We start from the raw sequence: 18,702 nt of genomic DNA, 5'->3' as shown, positions 1-18,702 counted from the left end.
TCTCCAAACTGTCCTGTGTATATGAGTTAGTGAAACTATACTTTAGAATCAGTTTTAGTAAATTATTTGTCTGATAGTGATAATGATGTGATAATTATGAGGACGTTAAAGAGAGAGTGCAGCAAGCTGCATCTGCTCAGAAAAAAACCCACACAAACTGGAAACGGACAGACTCAAGTATATCGAAGGTTACACCTTCGTGCAGTACAGACATGTAGGATCACAAGATACAATAAGACAGCTGATCAAGTTGTCTGTGTAGATTCTCAGTTATCCAGGTCATAGTAGTCTCTGGAGCTTGAAAAAGGCGACTGGACTTCTTTTTGTTTCTTGAAGACGTTGACCCACGAAATATGACCCACGCCCCCTTCACACCTGGGCACATGTGTTCAAGCACATGATCAATAGAGGGTCATAACCACCTCCAGGGGACTACGCCCACAGGGGTTTAAATACCTGGGTCTCTCCACCATTTGGTTGAGAACTGAAGAAGCCTTGCGGATGAGAGGTGAAACGTCTTCAAGAAACAAAAAGAAGTCCAGTCGCCTTTTTCAAGCTCCAGAGACAGCTGATCAAGTTGTTTCATCTACCCAAGGCATTTTGTAGAGGGTATAAAATTTTGACTCTAGTCTCAAAATGCACGATTTTTTTTCTGAATGTGGCCCGAATACTCCTTCTTAGTATACAGAGGCAAAACCACAGAAACTGTGTCTTTGTAGAAAGAAAGTTTTCGATAAGGCCCCCAAAACCAAACGATGGGCCAAAGCCTCTTACTTTGAAGGCCAGTTCGAATTACTTCCGGTATTTTTTGCGCTCCGCGTCTGTGAGCTTGACGCATCTGCGTCATCTTTCAGATGGATCGGCGGCAGTTTCCGTCTCCTTTTGTTAAGGGCGCTTCTGAAAGTAAATCACAGTGGCGGCAGGTGCTGCCTTTCACCACACCCGTTTCACTGGGGGTCGGGAAGGAGAAGGAGAGTCCCCCACGCCCCACCCCCTGCCTTGCCACAAAACTTGAACTGTATGTTGGGTGATGGGGTGCATGCTTCTGTTCTCTATAAGGTATGCGTATTGTCTTGAATCTTAGCTCATATTTTTTCTGTTGAAGTTTTATTTTGGATGTTCAAATAAATATTAATTACATTAATAAAACTTGAAGTTTCTTTAAATGCAGGTACTTGCAGCACTATTGGAATGGCTGATCTTAAACTCTAGTGGGTCAAAAGCCTCTGTCCATCTTCCAGTCCAGAATGTAACACACACACACACACACACACACACACACACACACACACACACACACACACACACACACACACACACACACACACACACACACACGTGTGTAAAATGTTATTCAATTCAGTTCAATTCAATTTTATTTATATTGCGCCAAATCACATCAAACAGATACCGCAAGGCACTTTGTATTGTAGGTAAAGACCCTACAATAATACAGAGAAAACCCAACAGTCCAAACGACCCCCCTATGAGCAGCACTTGGCGACAGTGGGAAGCAAAACTCCCTTTTAACAGGAAGAAACCTCCAGCAGAACCAGGCTCAGGGAGGGGCAGTCATCTGCCATGACCGGTTGGGGCTGAGGGGAGAGAGACAGGACAAAAGACGTGCTGTAGAAGAGAGCCAGAGATTAATAATTATTATTTTTTTATCTTTCTCTCGCTCTCTCTCTCCTTTTTGCTTTTGTCTTTTTTTTTTCCTCAGCCTGTCAACTCTGGTGCAAATATATGTAAAAATAACACAAATAAATAAAGGAAAGAGACAAGCTGACAAGAGGAGCCTATAGAGAACCTATGGAGCTCATCCTGAAAGAGCAAATATGTTTGGCACAACAGTGCATTCAGATCACAGTTCTGCTTGCAAGATCTGCCAGACATGACAGATAGTATATATATAGGTAACTTAACAATACCTCAGCAGCATGTAAACCATACACAGCCACAACAGCCTGGCACCTCCTCATCCAGGATTTGTCACAACTCAGCCAATGTGGTTGTGTTGGTCTGTTGGTACAAACAACACACCAAATCTGATCCCAGAACTGCAGGCAGGCTATTCTATCCTCTCCACTCCCAAATTCTGGAGGTAGTCTCTGATAATTCCTACTTTGTGGGGGCGAGCACTGTCATCTTGTTTGGTCCCAGACTGTGGAGATGTTGCCACTGGCTGCAGAATATCATCTCTATATCAATATTAAGATTACCTTCTCTGATGACAAGCCTGGGCTCCCAGAATAGCCAGAATAAGCTGTCTGGCATTGGCAGAGAAGATTTGGTAAGTTTTTCCTGGGCACAACGTAGCATTTACGGGGAAATAAACAGGCTTTCCAACTGTATGATTTATTGCCAAGAAGCATTGTTCCAACAAAGTAATCATCACTGCAATTTATTCTGTGTAAATTCTGAAATAATTGACCAAACACAAATTTCCTCCTAAGTTTACATTGATTAGTATGTAATTATGTCTTCCAACAAATTGATCTATTGTTATGAACTTAGAAGTAATCCATTAAAATTACAATGAAGCAGGCACCAGTTTGTGGAAGCCACCATGTTGCCCTCCCATCTTGAACACAGTGGCTGAGATGCCATTGTTGTTCTGCATAATATGTGTCCCACCCTTCCATCTGAAACTCAAAATCATTGAGTCATATTGTCCCTTAGAACTGTATGGGCCGTGTGTTCCATGTGCATTCTTTGACTCCTAGATTCCTAGCTTGCAAGTTCCAGGCTCCTTCCTTTCCCGAGTGTTCTGTTTAAAAAGTCAGCCTTAAACCTGCTTTGTGAATTCACTTCCTGTCTTCTGAGTCCTGCATCTTGGGTCCAACCCTGCCTTCCACACACAGCTGTTTATGACATGAAATCTGAAAACCAACTGATTGTTTGCATAATTTAACTATCTCTTTGGTTATTATATGAGCTTGACTGATATTCTTTGGCTTTGAGACGTAAAGCTGGCCTGTTTCCCACCATTGGTAGTTAGTTTGTTTACAGAGAGCATACAAAATATCTGAACATTTGTGAAATGATGAAGACTAACAAATTCAATGTTATCAGGGCACTTTGGGGAATTTTATGAAAACCCATAACTCTGTTTAATGCTGAAAGAAAGAAAGAAAGATTCCTGAGATCCTAAAATCAGCCACTATAGGATGTTTTAACTTTTTTATCCAGTATGATGTTTTCCACAAAGTTTCAACCTGAACAATGGTTCTCTAGTAAGTCAGAATGAACAATATCTAACATTTAAACACCACAGTCACTGATAAGAGTACCATTGCTGCTATGTTTTTCCTGCATGCCAGAAAGTCTCCTGTTTTATCCGTATACAAAAGAAAAAATGTCCCTTTGCATAGATTTTCTTCCCTTACATGATACTCAACACTGCCACTGGCACCTTAAATTGACTCCCAGGTTATCCAATGTTCATGTTTCAAAGTAAATCCAGCTCCCAAGTCCTGAATGGCAGCCAGGCCAGACCCAGCTCTCCTCTAAGGCTGCGCTGAGTCAATCTGTTGGTCAGAGCAGCACGATCAATAGTGTCAATGTTAAAGACAGCTAAAAGCCTGCTAAGAAACCTGAGAGGTGCTTTCATCCTAGAGCTGGAGCTAAGACTCTAGTGGGCTGTTGCAGATGTTGCGATGGCATTCTGAAGGCCGATTTAGAGAACTCATATATACTCTTAGGGAGTCTCTTAGGTCTTAGGAGGTGTGTAAAAAAATGACACAATGTAAAAAAATATATATAACAAAACTGCAACCTCGCAGTCATTCCTGTGCACGGTTCTAGTGATTGTCTTATTTGAGACTGCAATTCCTGACTTACCTAAGTCATTCACTGTTGTCTTGGTAGTTGTTCTGCAGTCTTTAGATACATCTCTAACTAGTTTTCTTCTTTCAGAGCTTTTAAACCTTTAAAAACTTAAAATTTAATAGGAGGGCTAATAATTTTGTCCTCATCAGTATAGTGAGTTATATGTACGGCTGGACACTAAGGAAGGTGAAAAGGAATTGGCTAGACAGAGACTGAGCTGGAGAGGAAACGTGATAAAACTGGCTCTCATTTCTGCAGGAAAGGAAGACCAAGAGTTTCCTCTGTTGCACAGGATAAGTTCATCAGAGTTACCAGCCTCAGAAACCCCAGATAAGAGCCCACCTAAATGCTTCACAGTTATTCAAGTAGCATCAGAGGTGGGAAGTAATGAAGTACAAATACTTCATTACTGTACTTAAGTAGATTTTTCAGGTATCTGTACTTTACTTGAGTATTTATTTTTCTGACTGCTTTTTACTTTTACTCCCTACATTTTTACACAAATATCTGTACTTTCTACTTCTTACATTTTCAAAACAGACTCGTTACTTTAGGTTTAACGTGTCTGAGAAAAGTTTGCATTTCTGGTCAATACGCCGTCAAACATCAAATGTTCTGAACCTAAATGGAGGACCGATAACACATAAGAGACAATCCTACTGGCGTATCTCCATCACTGGGGCTTATCGCATACAAAGAGATTAAAGAGGCAAAAACATATAATTTATGTATCATATATAGTGCTATAATCTTGGCTAACAGTGGACCAGACCAAGGGCAGATGTGTAAGTTGTACTTATGTCAGGTTTCTGTTTGTCAACTATAGCTGAGCGTTCAATGCCATCATCCCAGACATCCTGATTGAGAAGTTGAGCACCCTCAATTTCTCCCCCCAAATCTGCTCCTGGATCCTGGACTTTCACTCAGCACTGGCTTCCCCACTGAGCCCGCTCCTGTACAGACTCTACATGCATGACTGTGCCCACTTTCACGCCTCGAACTCCATCATCAAGTTTGCTGACGACACTACAGTAGTCGGACTGATCATGGGGGGTGATGAGTCAGCTTATAGGGAGGACATACAGGCGCTGAAAGAGTGGTGTACCAAGAACAACCTCGACACAAATATCAGATGACCTGACCTGGACAGCCAACACATCTATGCTCATCAAAAAGGTTCAGCAAAGGCTCCACTTTCTGTGGGTGCTGCGGAGGTGTCAGCTGGTGGAGAAACTGCTTATGTCTTTTTACAGGGCCACCATGGAGTCAGTATTGATACACGGCATTATGGTGTGGTTTGCACACAGCAGTAGACAGGAAGGCTCTGCAGAGAGTAACCAGGATGGCAGAAAAAGTTATTGGCAGCCCTCTGCCCACCGTCGAAGACATCGCTACAGTAGCTCCCATGTTCTTTGCTGGGTCAGGAAAATTTCCGTAGACACTATGCACCCTGGCTGTAGCCTTGTCTACCCTAATTGGGAATTTAAAAAAACGGTTTTATTTGTTATTGTCTATCATCTACCTGGCCCTTACTCAGAGTTTCTGTATGATTTCTTTTTATCAGATTTAGTGCTCAGTTCAGATAAAATAATTATAGTGGGTGATTTTAACTTCCATGTAGATGTTGAAAATGACAGAAAATGAAATGAAATGACAACTACTCTTTCAAGAATTTTTGAGATAGAAGGAAGGTTGGAGATTGGCCTATAAGGCAGCTGGGTCAAGTGATAGCTTTTAAGTAATGGTTTAATTAAGGCCACCTTAAAAGCCTGTGGTATGTAGCCAGTTAAGAAAGATATATTGATCATATTTAAGATAGAAGCATCAGTTAATTGTACTGTAGGACTTCTTTGAGCAGTCTTGACTCTAAATAAATACCAGCAGTACTGAAAGTAGCTGTACACAAAGATATATCTGTGAGATGGTTATGAATATTTTTTTGCTAATGGGTAAAATTTTATTTCTGAAAAAATTCATTAAGGTTAAAGGAATACTTGACTCAGTGGATCTCTGACTCTTTGACAGCCTGGCTACAGTGCTGAAAAGAAACCTAGGATTGTTCTTATTTTCTTGAGATGTCCTAGCTTTGCGGAGGTGTTTTTTTCCAGGCTAAATGCTGAGAAGGTTATTGGGGTCACACTGCCACCCTTTGGAGATCTGGCAAAACAACGCTGCTTGTCAGGAGTAACAAGTATCACAAAGAACCACGCTCATGGATTGTTCTCTCTCCTGCCCTCAGGTAGAAGATACCACAGCCTGACATGTAGAACCACAAGATTTCATGACAGCTTTTCTCCAGCCACCATCAGACTGTTGAACACTAGTAAATCTTGAGCCATTTTTATCCACAGTATTTACTACTTACTGTACAATATTTGTGTAATACTCCAGTGCAATACAGTGTAATGCCATAGACCAGCATTTTATTCCTTTAGTTAATGGTGTTTTTATTTATTGATTTTTACTGTGACCTGATGCAACATAATTTCATTCTGCAATGCATTTTTGATGCAGTGTCTAAATGGCAATAAAGTAGTCTGAACTAAAATGAAGATCTTCTAAATGAGTGAGACACCACTCCCTCTCCAGCTTACAGGTTATCTGCTATAAGCTGTGCATTTGTGAGTTTTACCAGGGAGTCAAGCACTTTTGATTTGAGGCTTTCCTTTTCAGAGGAGCCACAGTATCCAAAGTTGTATGCAGTGAGGATGTAAAACTATTGATGACCTCACTGGGAGCAGAGTTTAGTTAGCTGCTCTGCACTGTGTTGGCACCTGGCATTGAAGAGGATAATAATGGATGAATTAGATCCTTGAACTTAGTTAAAGCATTTTCAGAAAGACTTCTGCTGTAATGAAATTTATTCCCCACTGCTGTGTAATCCATTAGAGTAAATGTACATATTATTAAGAAATGATGAGACAGGAAGGGTTTTTCAAAGAATGCTGTTAAGTCTGCAGTTTGTCTGCCATGTGACAGTCAAGCTCCAGAGTATGATTAAAGTGGTGGGTGGGCTCATTTACATTTTGAGAGAAGCCAAAATTAATAGATTAAATGCCGTGTTGTGGCTGTCATTTTCAGCATCTACATGGATGTTAAAATCCCCCACTATAATTATTTGATCTGAACTGAGCACAAAATCAGATAAAAAGTCTGAGAAATCAGACAGAAACTCTGAGTCAGGGCCAGGTGGATGATAGACAACAGGTTTTTGAATTTGTGTGTACAAGGCTAAGAGTCAGCTTTCAAATGAATTAAAACTTTATGTGGGTCTTTGGTTAATTAATATGCTGGAGTGGCAGATTGCTACTTAGAAGAGAGACATAATGTTCAACAATCTACTTTAACTGTTTTGCTTTTTTAGTGCAGTGGAGGATGTTATGTTTTTTCTTTGTGAATTTTTATGCTTGAATTGTTTTTTGCTGGTTTTTGGTGGTGCTGTCTCATTGGTGATGGAGTTTTGGAGGGTTGACAATAAGAGCTGCCGATAGACGTGTGAGACTGGTATCAACCCGGGATAGTCAGGTTTTGGGGGTGGGGGTTAATAAATTCAGCCAGATTTCAAGAAATGAGAGCTGTTCCATCCCAAGAGGGATAGATGCCATCTCTCCTAACCAGACCAGGTTTTCCCTAGGAAGGTTTCTAGTTATCTATAATGACCGCCTCAGTTTTTGGACACCACTCAGACAGCCAATAATTTAAGGAGAACATGGAGCTATACATTTCACTCCTAGTCCAATTGGGGAAGGGTCTAGCAAAAACTACACAGTCTGACATTATTATGGCAAAGTTACACACCAATTCACATTAACAGGGTGTCATTACTGCTGATGTGAATTCTTATTTCTCCAAATCTACGTTTAGCCTTAGCCAGCAGTTTCAAATTTCCTTCTACATCGCCTGCTCTGGCCCCTGGAAGACATACGATTGTGGTTGCTGGTACTGCTAGCTTCACATTTCTCAAAAGAGATTCACCAATAACCAGAGTTTGTTCCTCAGTGGGTGTGTGACTGAGTGGAGGAAAATTATTTGAAATGTGAAAACTGAAATTCACAGTTTCAGTATTACAGGCAGCTTGTGAAAGTTACAAATTGTTTAACACAGTTAAATACCTCAGTTTGAGACAGCTGACACACATATAATATTAGAGTAAATTTGTAGTAGTACCTCCAGATTTAGCTGATGAAAAAAATAGAAAGGCTAAACTACCACATTATGTACCGTCAGTGAAAGTTTCAGCTGTTACTAAGAAAGTTAAAGACAAAATGTCAAAGGGATTAAATATCAATGTAATTGTTATCATTATATGTAGATTACCATTGTCCTCTTCCATGCTGCCCTTTATGTTCAGGAGCATAAACAGTAACTCAGTTTGGTGTTTAAGAAAGATGCTGATCTCAGACTTCCAGTTCTTCTGTTTCTAGCACTGAATGTAGTCAACTGCATGACGAGGACATGATATTCTCTCTGGCGGCATTAAATAAAACCTGATGGAAAGTCAAATGTCTTCACTTGTGTGCTGAACACAAAACAACTTTACAACTGCTGTTAAAACACAAGCAAAACACAAAACGGTTAAATTTTACAAACAAATTAAAAAGGCTAGTCAAGTATTGTGAAAATGGGCTGTTGAGACTGGTGAGAATTCACATATAACTTAATAAATGTTGTCTTTCACTCTTAAAAAATACATTGGTATTTTGTTTATTTAATTTGTTTTGATAAGTGAAAATAACACCTAAAAAAATAGTTCCCACAGGAAACAGGCCGTCAGCGTGAGTGATAATGTTTTACAACAGTCTTTTGGGTAGCTTTTGCATGGTATCCATATTCCACGGGGTATCTGGGTAAGACTGTACAAGGTGATTGAGATTCAAGTGCTGAGCTGATTAGTGAGAGAATGCATTTAACTGTTGCTTTAAATATTTGAGGTCTCTACAGCTATCAATAGTTTTATCTTTTTTTTTAACAAAGAAAACTTGGCACCAAAAGGAAATGAAGATGGGCAAATGATATCTGCTGCAAGGGATTTGTAGACTTATTTTTTATGGCCTTGTGTTTCTAACAAAGTTAAGTGAAAATTGAATATGAATGTAGCCACTGTGATGTCACCCACTGGTTTCAGGAATCCTCTATTTTGAAATTGTGGCTGCTATCGTCTTTGGAGGCTGAAATGACCACAAGTTCTAAGGTGAAAACATTTTAAAAAATTTTTGTGGCAGGCTGTAATTATGCCCTTTAATGCTGTAAAGCTGGCCATTTTAACATGGGAATTAATAGCATTCTTTTAGAGCCAACCTCAAGTGGCCACTAGAGGAGCTAGCATGGTAACAATATGAATGTGCACAAGAAAAGCAAAGCAGAAACCAGCTATAGTCCAGTTCTCCACAAGGAGCCTCTCAAATTTAGACAAAGATTACTGGATGATGTATGTGGGAAAATTAGATGTTTTCTACCCTTCATACAATAAATTGTGATCATCAATTTTTCAATCAGGAATTCTACTTTTTTAAATCTATACCTGCACACAGGCTCAGAGACAAGGATGACAACAAATTCGAGATGAACAGAAAGACCAGCAGTCGGGAAGTAGAGAAAAAGAGATAGCTTTACTATAAAGAAGGCGCCACTAGCAGAAGTTGCAACATCTCATCATACACGCATACATGGTGAATATATTTAAGCCATTTCCTGTTGAGTAAATGTACCTTACAAAAGCTGTTACGCTGCATGTTGAAGCAAGACTTTTGACAAGCTGCTCTGATACACATGGTAAAACAAGAAGATGCCAGTATGACACAGTATGATCGATCGTGAAAAAATGCAGTTGCAAATGTGCACCAGTAAATTTTGACACTTTGCAGCATTTTAAAATGAAGGTAAACAGAAGTCTGTAAAACTGCAAATTGACTTTTTTCGTCCCTCATAAAAACAGTAAAAAAAGAAGAAAAGAAGCAGCAGCAGCAGCTTGGGTCAGACAAAAGGAACAAAAGCACTGTGTTTCAGCAAATATTTGTATCTATTTCCTTTGTTATATTGCCAGTTTCCCAACTGTGATCCACCAGTGGAGGTAGGTGGATGGTCAGTAGGGTGGGAGAGGTGTGGAGAGTGGCTTTTTGAGCAGCAGGGTGTAAAGAGCTTTAGAACAGAACTTGAAGAAAATACTGTACTTCCAATTCCAGTGATAAAATTCTGATCTGATTTTCAACCAAATATTTGATCTGTCAGTGCTTTGTCCTCCTGTTTGCTTCTGTTTCAGTAGCAATCTCCTGCTTATCAACACCTCTTATCACAGTTATCACACCAGAGGTACAGTTAATGCACTGCAAAGGTAGGTATCAGATGAATCACCCTGCTGATTAAAAACTCAGAGGATACTGTAATTAACATTCTGTAGAAAAACAGAAGGGAGTGCTTGGAAGAGATAATAAATGGCTGGGAGGTTCTGTGTTTTAGAAGAGGTTTGTCTTGAAAGGAGTTAAAAATATCAGATTATCAATGACAAGAATATACACTGAAATTCCACAATGGATCTACAAGATCTATCTTAAATCAAATTGAGTAAATAAAGCAGCCTTCTCTACTGATTTTAGTAACTGACTGTGTAGTAATTAACATTAAGGAGATGTAGGTCAACTTATCACTTTTTCAGAGCGAGTGGACCTATTGTCGGATGCAAATAATCATATTTTTTATGAAAATCTTTACAGTTGTTTTTAACCTGGCACACTGGGTATGAGCTTCCAGATGTTAATATGGATCCTGCTAAGGAGATGGTAATGCAAGCTTCAGGTACTGTCAACTTCAAGTGGTATACTGCTGCATCATAACAAGGATGACTACAATATTGGAACATCTTAGATGTAGGACAAAGGGGGATAGAGACAGCCTAGGATAAATGCTGAAGCTAAATCACTGGAAAGATAGAATAAACATGCAGAAGACTTACTGTCATGAAAACACAAAACAATTACATACCATATTTCCACAAATATGATTGTGTGCAGTAATGGACAGAGACACAACTAAAGGTAAAATAAAAATAGGGTGCATAACCCTCTGGTTGGCCTGTGAAATACTGCTACTGACTAACTACATTTTGTTTTAAGAAAATATTTTCAACAGATGTACAGTACCAGTCAAACATTTAGACACAGTGTGTCTAAATGTTTGACTGGTACTGTATGCGGTTTGTAAACAAAGCTGGATTCTGATCTACTTCACTTTGAGGCTCTTTAATGTCATCCAGCTCTTTTTGCATACAGTAGGCCCACTAATATTTCACAATGAAAGCACTGACAAAATTGAAGGGTTTCCCATTCCATAAATAACGATGTTTTACTCAACTGACATTTATTTAGTTACATGATGTGTTGAGCTTGTTCGTGCAGCCTAATGCAGTACTTTTAACTGACCAGAGAGGAACATGCCATTACGCTAAACTATAACCACCAACAGTGGGAATCAGAAGGAATCAGAAAGCAAGACCTCCGTCTTATACAAGCCTGAAACCTTTTGCAGACGCGGTAAATAACAGCCCCAGTCAATATTTGAGAAAATATGGTAGTTCACCCAGCTATGAAGAACTGAAGAGCTGAAGTTTTTTGTTTTGTTTTATATTTTTCACTTCAGAATGGTTAAAGTCCAGCAGTCCTGAATTTAGAACATTTTGAAGGTAACATTGTACAGTAGCCCACCTACAGTATGGGAAGTTTGTTTACGTCCTGGTAATGCCATTATACTAACACTGCACAAAGTCCACCTAGGCAGTACTAGAGTGATAGCTGTCAACGAATGGAGCCAAATGTTACTGACACCTGCTTCTACACGTAAGAATCTACAATTTAAATCTCAGTTTTGCCAAATGTAGCAGTGTTGTTCTTTTACTAAATGCCTAGTGTTGACCATCTATCATGATGGAAAAAACTGAAAAATACTAATGTCCCTTTGGCGTTTCTCACAGGGAAGCTAGTAATCTAGTAAAACACTATCATTTTGCAGTGTATGTTTATAGATCAGATGGAATTACAAGTGACTTCAACAGGATATCCTCCCTTGATGGCATCAGGAATGTTTGGAAAACTTTTTTTGTTGTTCTTTTTTAACACAAGTGTGTATCAGAAGTGACAGTTTTGGATGGTTGTGGTGGTCTAATATCCGACATCAGGTTTTACCTACTATTTGATACTTAAGTTACTGGATTAAATTCAGAAAAGGAATTTTCCTACAGGGACAGGAAGCAGTAAATAATATTGTATATTACTTATATACATAATTATAATAGCCAGAATTTTTTCTACTCAGTATTTGGGCTATAGCTCCAAAGGCACCAGTTTATTTCAGAAAGTGATGGTTTCCCCTACTTTAGGACGTCCTGGTGGTGATTTTGGTGGATACATGAATTTTACAAGTTGACAAAGAGCACCTGAATGCAGGAGGGTCACAATGGGGGGTGGGGTGGGGTGGGGTGGGGGGGCAGTGCAGGAAAAGGAGAAGCAGATTTAACCTTCACTTGTTGACCCATGTAATGGGACACAGCTGTGTAACCACAGGCATGTGTATGCAGTGTCTATCAGTGCAAAGGAGGGGACCAGTACCTTAGCAAATGCATGTTCTTAGGCCCTTTAGCAGTTTGTATGCATCAAATGCTACAGGCAGTATACTGCAGGAGCTCTTATTTCTTATTTACATAATAGAATCTGACATATTTCTCTTTCACAACACAGAAACCAAGCCATCAGCAAACCTGACAGACTTGCCACAGCCAGTACCATATATTACAGTGTCAAAGAAAAGGGTAATATTGGGCGAAGGATGGCTCTTCTTCAGAGTGCAAATATTAGTCAAAGCTACATAAACAAAGGTGATAGATTGCCAGACTGGAGATGCACCATTACAGTTCCTTGGTGGATACAGATTTGTGATTCTTTGTTTTTTTTTTTCCTTTTCTGATAAAACACATTTTGTAGAGGGAACGAGGGAGTTGGGGTGGGGTGGGGGTCAAGTTTTAAGTATTTACAAACGTAGGATTTTCTTTCAGTACAAAATAAATACCAAATAATGAATATGCATTGATTCTTTCTCTGAATGGCAGAAAGGTTATGCTACTTAAATCTGAATAACAACACAGTAATAGTAATACAACATGATTACAAGAAGCACAATAGACAGAGAAATGTGACCTTTTTTTTGTTGATAACAGGTATATTTTTTGTGTATGGTTTACAGTGGAAAAGGTAGCTGCTACAAAATATCTTGAACATACTGTTGTGCCTCTCAGGATGAACAATTATTGATTCTAGAGGCATCTGTAGTTTAGCTATTTCTGGACACATAATTAGGTTGGTGTGTACATAACAAAGTGTGTACATAACAATTAAGTTAATTAAATTAAGGACTAATATATTAATATGATGTAATAAATAGAAATATGAGTATCGAGTGAACATTTATAGAAAAACAAACCAAAAAAAAGCCAGTCAGTCTTGTAACAGAAGATAACATGACAGATCTGCTTGCAGAGCAAGTGAAATACTCAGTGAACATCCTTCAAAATAATTTTTTTCTTTCTTCCATGGCAAAAATAGAAAATGAAGCTGATAAGTTTGGTTTCACCTCCCCTGCGACCCTGCAAAGGATAAGTGGAAGAAGATGGATGGATGGATGGATGGATGGATGGATGGATGGATGTGAATTCTGTGTATAAATTTAATTCAGGTATTCTAAGAATGTTTTGTAATCATTGCAAATTTATTTTTGTAATGATTACAAATTGATTGAGTTTATAAAGAAAATAAAGAATAAAAAAGGCCAGGATTCTTCTAGGAAGGTGGGTTCAAACTAAACTCAGAGAGTTTTAGAGGCAGTGCAATTTCCAGTAAAGTCCATGGAGAACACGATCACACTGATTAGGACATAACTTAAATTGAACAAACCTGTGAATCTGAATTGGATAAGCAGGAGATTATGGACGAATGGATGGATGGGTGGGTGGATGATGTGTCCATGTGAGCTGTTTCAGATTGAGCAGGACATCTGAGGATATTCCAATAACAGAACTAGAGCTAGGTGTGCACAATATGGTACTAGCTAATGTCTGCACATTGGCTGATTGAAGACTGAAATCACAATCTAACTGTCAAGTATACTGTATGTGAAAAAACAAAGTTTATTCAGAATACAGCTTATGGATCATGACTTTTTGTGCTACGTTCATGTCCCATGGGAGAAAATGTCGATGTTAACTTTCAACCTGACATTGTTACACATCCTAGCTTACTAGAGCACAACACTAAACAGGACATTTAGGTTTTAGTCCCCAGATTTCCAAATTCTGGAGTCCTCTTTGATTAAATACATGCACACAAATAGTAGAAGAATATTCTCTTTCAATGGTAATATGTCCACTATGTGACCCCTGTGTGTTTACCTTGATTATAAAACATACTTTCAATCTACCTGCTTGTACATAACACAAAGTTAACAGAATTACAGAAGCCACACAGCTGCAGAGAAGTGTTTATCTGCTGTTGCCATGTTAAAGTTGTTCCTGCAATATTAGGATACTGTTGATCTCAAAACGTGATTGTAACTGACCATTCATGTTGTGATGATGTCATAACTTTGCTTTGTGGTGTTCCCATTAGACATGAATGTAGCACTAGCCCACATGCTAACTAGGGAATTTACTGGGTTGTAGTGCACTTGTGTTTCTCAAGCAAAACTAGCTTTTCTCTTCTTTTGCTATCAAATTTCTCTTGCACTAAGAGAAGTTTACTACCATGCTCCAAAATAATATTTTTGTTAAATCTTTTATAAGATTGGGTTCATTAATATCATACTATAACAGAGCTCAATACATTAATTTTTTTTCTCATCAAGGCCATTTTAAACATCTGCACTGCAACGCTGGCAAAGAGGGGGAAAAAAAAATACATGCCTACAACAAAGTTCAAGGAAAACTGAATAAAACCACAGGGCTGATTCTTCAAGTACTAAAAAAGAAACCCAGAATGTGTACTTTTACTAACCAGATGAAACCCAAAATCATACAGAGGCGATGACAGAGTGTGCATAGATTTGCAGGGCACTAAAATGTGTGCCAGGACTGTGTACAGCATTCATTAAGATGCAATGACTCTTTCAGCTGTGGAAAAAACTAAAATCTTTCATTGCTTAAATATCAATATGATAAACATATCTGCCGGCATCCTGATGGTTAGAAGCTGATATGTTACAGGATGGGGCCAGTGTATATGTGAATTTAACCTCTGTGACTACTTTACTGGGTTGCTACACAGAGGTATGCCAGGTGAGGGTTGAGGGTGGGTGATCAGAAGTATAGCGGGGTCAAAAATAAACCAAAAAACCTCTAAAGAACATTTAAGGCCTCCAAATGCTGAAGGCCGCCCTGAAGGCACACTTCAAGTCTGTGTGGGTAAAGGGCAGGCAGAGAGCAAAGGAAAATGTGCACTGTCCACTTTCTCCAAATGTGTCCTCTAAAGGGCCATATTCTTAGAATCGGAAACATAAATTAAAGGCTTGAGGTCTAATTCCACTGTCACCTTCCTCCACTTTATCTGCAGAGGAGAGCCTAGACAGTCTCCAGACAGGTCCCACTGCTGTTTCACTGTGTATAATGTGTTTCATATACTCATAAAATTGTGTGTGTGTATTTGTGTCTGGTACTATCATAGCACTCTCAAATTAGAGGGTGCCACTAAGTTCCCCCCATGCACTGTTGAGGCGCTATGCCAGTGAGTAGATGGCATTGACAGGCGAGGTGGCCTCGGAGCTTTCATTGCCCTCTGTCTCATCCTTGTCCTTCTTCACTGTGTACTGGCCGATGAAAGAACCGTCCTCATTAAACTGCCCATCTCCTCCCTCACCGTAGTCGACCAGACTGTCATCACTTTCCTTCACGTTGCCATCCAGTGAAGTCTGGCTGCCCTGCAGAGGTTTGTTGTCCTCATCACTGCTACAAAGGTAACAAAATAGGAATGTTAGAGGTTAAAATGGCTGCCAGCTCTCATTACAGCATCAGGTGGAGATCTGGACCCTGTAACACAGTAAAAGGGGAAAATTAAAGATTTAGGGGATTACAGGGAAAGAAATTAGCTTCTTTGTGAAATGACTTGTAAGGAAAACATTTTTTATTTGAACAATTAATTTCTGTCACGCTTTTCTTGAAGTATAGGTTTGAATATTTTTAAATCTTCACTTAAGAGCACTCCCATCCTTTTGCAGTACTCCCATGCAGTTTTTCCTCCAAAATTAGGTGTGCTTCTGTTTTGGAATATGTCCAGTTCTCATGCAGCAGACTGCTTTTAGCATTAGCTTCAGAAATGTTGAAGTCCAGGCTCTGGAGAGGTCAACCCATGACTGATAGTGTTCCATTGTATGTTTTTCTATCTAGGTTTACTTTTACAAACAGGCATAGGCAGTGTGTTTGGGATCATTGTTATGCTGAAAAATGAAGCTGTTGCCAACCAGAAGCTTTCCATATGGTATTGTATGGTGGATCAAAATCTGACAGTATTTTTCTGTGTTCATAATTACATCAATTTTGGCAAGATCCTCAACACCATTAGCTGAAACGCAAACCCAAACTATGACAGTCTCCACCGTGTTTTACAGATATCTGTAGACACTTGCTGTTGTACTCTCTCCTGACCTCCCCCATACATACTGATGAGGATTTGTGACATAAATTTCAAATTTAGACTCATCACTCCAGAAGAGCTATTGCCACTGATTTTCAGCCCAGTTCTTTTGTAATTTGCCATACCTCATGTTTTCCCCCCAAATTTCCCTTCCTTAAAAATGCTTTATTGACCACCGCCATTCCTTTGAGACCATTTCTGACAAGATCCAGCATCTCTCATTTTCCACTTCACAACGACGTCTGATTGCTGCATGTAGTGTATCTCTGTGGTATTGTGTTTTTGTGTAATTTTCATGTTTAACAGCATATGAAGTGTTTATAATAGTGTCGGAAAGGTTAATAAAAGAGTGGGAAAGGTTTATAGGAGTGTGGGAAGGGTTTAGAAAGCTTTAAAATATATATAAATAATAAATTAAATAAAACACCGCTGCTTTGTGGATTTTACGTTCCAGAGACCCCCGCGATATGTGAGGGAGCACTATACTGAAAACCTTGAAGTTACTTGGATAAACCCAAATCCTGCTTCATACTACATGTCTCAGACAGTGAACTCTAGTCTTAGTATGTCAATGACATACATAGTGAAAAGAGGTGAGTGAAAAAGAAACACTCAGTTCATCATGGGAGGCACCCAGCAGACTAGGCCTATTGCAGCATAACTAAGGGAGGGTTCAGGGTCATCTGATCAAGCCCTGACTAAAAGCGTTGCCAAAAAATAAAGTTTTAAACCTAATCGCAAAAGTATAAAGGGTGTCTGTCTCCCAAATTCGAACTGGGAGCTGGTTCCACAGAAGAGCGGCCTGAAAGCTGAAGGCTATGCCTCCTATTCTACTTTTAAAAACCCTAGGAACTACAAGTAAGCCAACAGTCTGAGAGTGAAGTCCTCCATTGACTCCAAGCTTCCTCACAGTGTTACTGGAGGGCAAGATAATGCCATCCAAAATAAGTATCTGGTTAGACACCATGTTTCTAAGATTATTGAGGGCCGAGTACAATAACTTCAGTTTTATCTGAATTTAGAAGCAGAAAATTAGAGGTCATCCAGGTATTTGTCTTTAAAACATTCCTGTAGTGGTGTGTGTCATCTGGCTTCATAGCTGGCATCATCTGCATAGCAATGAAAGTCTCTGCTATGCTTTATAATACTGCTTAAGGGAAGCATGTATAATGCAAATAGAATTGGTCCTAGCACAGAACCCTGTGGAACTCCATAATTAACCTTTGTATGTGAAGCAGACTCCCTATTTACATAAACACACTGGAGTCTGTTAGAAAGACATGATTTAAACCACTGCAGCACAGTACCTTTAATACATATGGCATGCGCTAATCTCTGTAATGTAATATTATGGTCAACGGTATCAAAAGCTGCACTGAGGTATAATAGCACAAGCACAGAGATGAAGCCTCCGTCAGAGGCCATAAGAAGATCATTTATAACCTTCACTAATGCTGTTTCTGTACTGTGATTCATTCTGAATCCTGATTGAAACTTCAAATAAACCATTCCTCTGCAAATTATCAGTTAACTGCTTTACAACTCCTACAACAAGAATTTTTGAGATAAGTGGAAGCTTGGACTTTGGCCTATAATTAGCTAAGACAGCTGAGTCAAGTGATGGATTTTTTAATTAATGGTTATTTAAGGCCACCTTAAAGGCCTGTGATACAAAGCCCATTAATAGACACAGATTGATCATATTTAAGATAGAAGAATTAATTATGGGTAGGACTTCTTTGAATAGTCTTGTAGGAATGATGTCTAATAGATACATTGATGGCTTGGGGGAAATAACTGATGTTCAGAAAGCTCAATTGACAAGAGTAAATTAAAAAAATCTGTAGTATTGAAAGCGGCTGTACAGAATGATAGATCTGTAAGATGGTTATGAATATTTTTTCTCTAGAGGTTAAAATTTAATTTTTGAAGAAGTTCATGAAGTCATTACAGTTCAAGGTTACAGAAATAGGCTCAACCATTCTGACTCTGGCAGCTTGTCTACAGTGCTGTGCTTGTTTTTATTTTCTCAGTGATGAATACTAAAATGTCCTAGCATTACGGAGGGCTTTTTTTTTTTTTAAATAGAGCAACAAACTGAATGAAGGTCTTTTAAATTAGTGAGATGCCATATCCTCTCCAGCATACGGGTTATCTGCTTCAAGCTCCACATTTGTGAGATATACCACGGAGTCAAGCACTTGTGATTTGA

The 18,702-nt window shown here is 39.1% G+C and overlaps 1 protein-coding gene across 3 annotated transcripts in view; it reads right to left on the bottom strand.

Moving 5' to 3' along the window:
* Positions 1–9,418: 9,418 nt before the first annotated feature.
* nfasca (neurofascin homolog (chicken) a) overlaps positions 9,419–18,702 on the bottom strand; it is a 120,415-nt gene continuing 111,131 nt past the window's right edge. For all 3 annotated transcript variants that reach the window (XM_030729716.1, XM_030729714.1, XM_030729715.1), the window contains one exon: positions 9,419–15,805. In XM_030729716.1, the coding sequence (XP_030585576.1) occupies positions 15,577–15,805 (229 nt within the window). In that variant the 3' untranslated portion in view covers positions 9,419–15,576. The remainder of the gene's footprint in view (positions 15,806–18,702) is intronic.

This window comes from Archocentrus centrarchus, chromosome 5 (genome assembly GCF_007364275.1).
Source record: "Archocentrus centrarchus isolate MPI-CPG fArcCen1 chromosome 5, fArcCen1, whole genome shotgun sequence".
NCBI classification, from domain to species: domain Eukaryota; kingdom Metazoa; phylum Chordata; class Actinopteri; order Cichliformes; family Cichlidae; genus Archocentrus; species Archocentrus centrarchus.
Note: the sequence above shows the minus strand (reverse complement) of the source record. Positions and strands in the feature narration are given on the sequence as shown.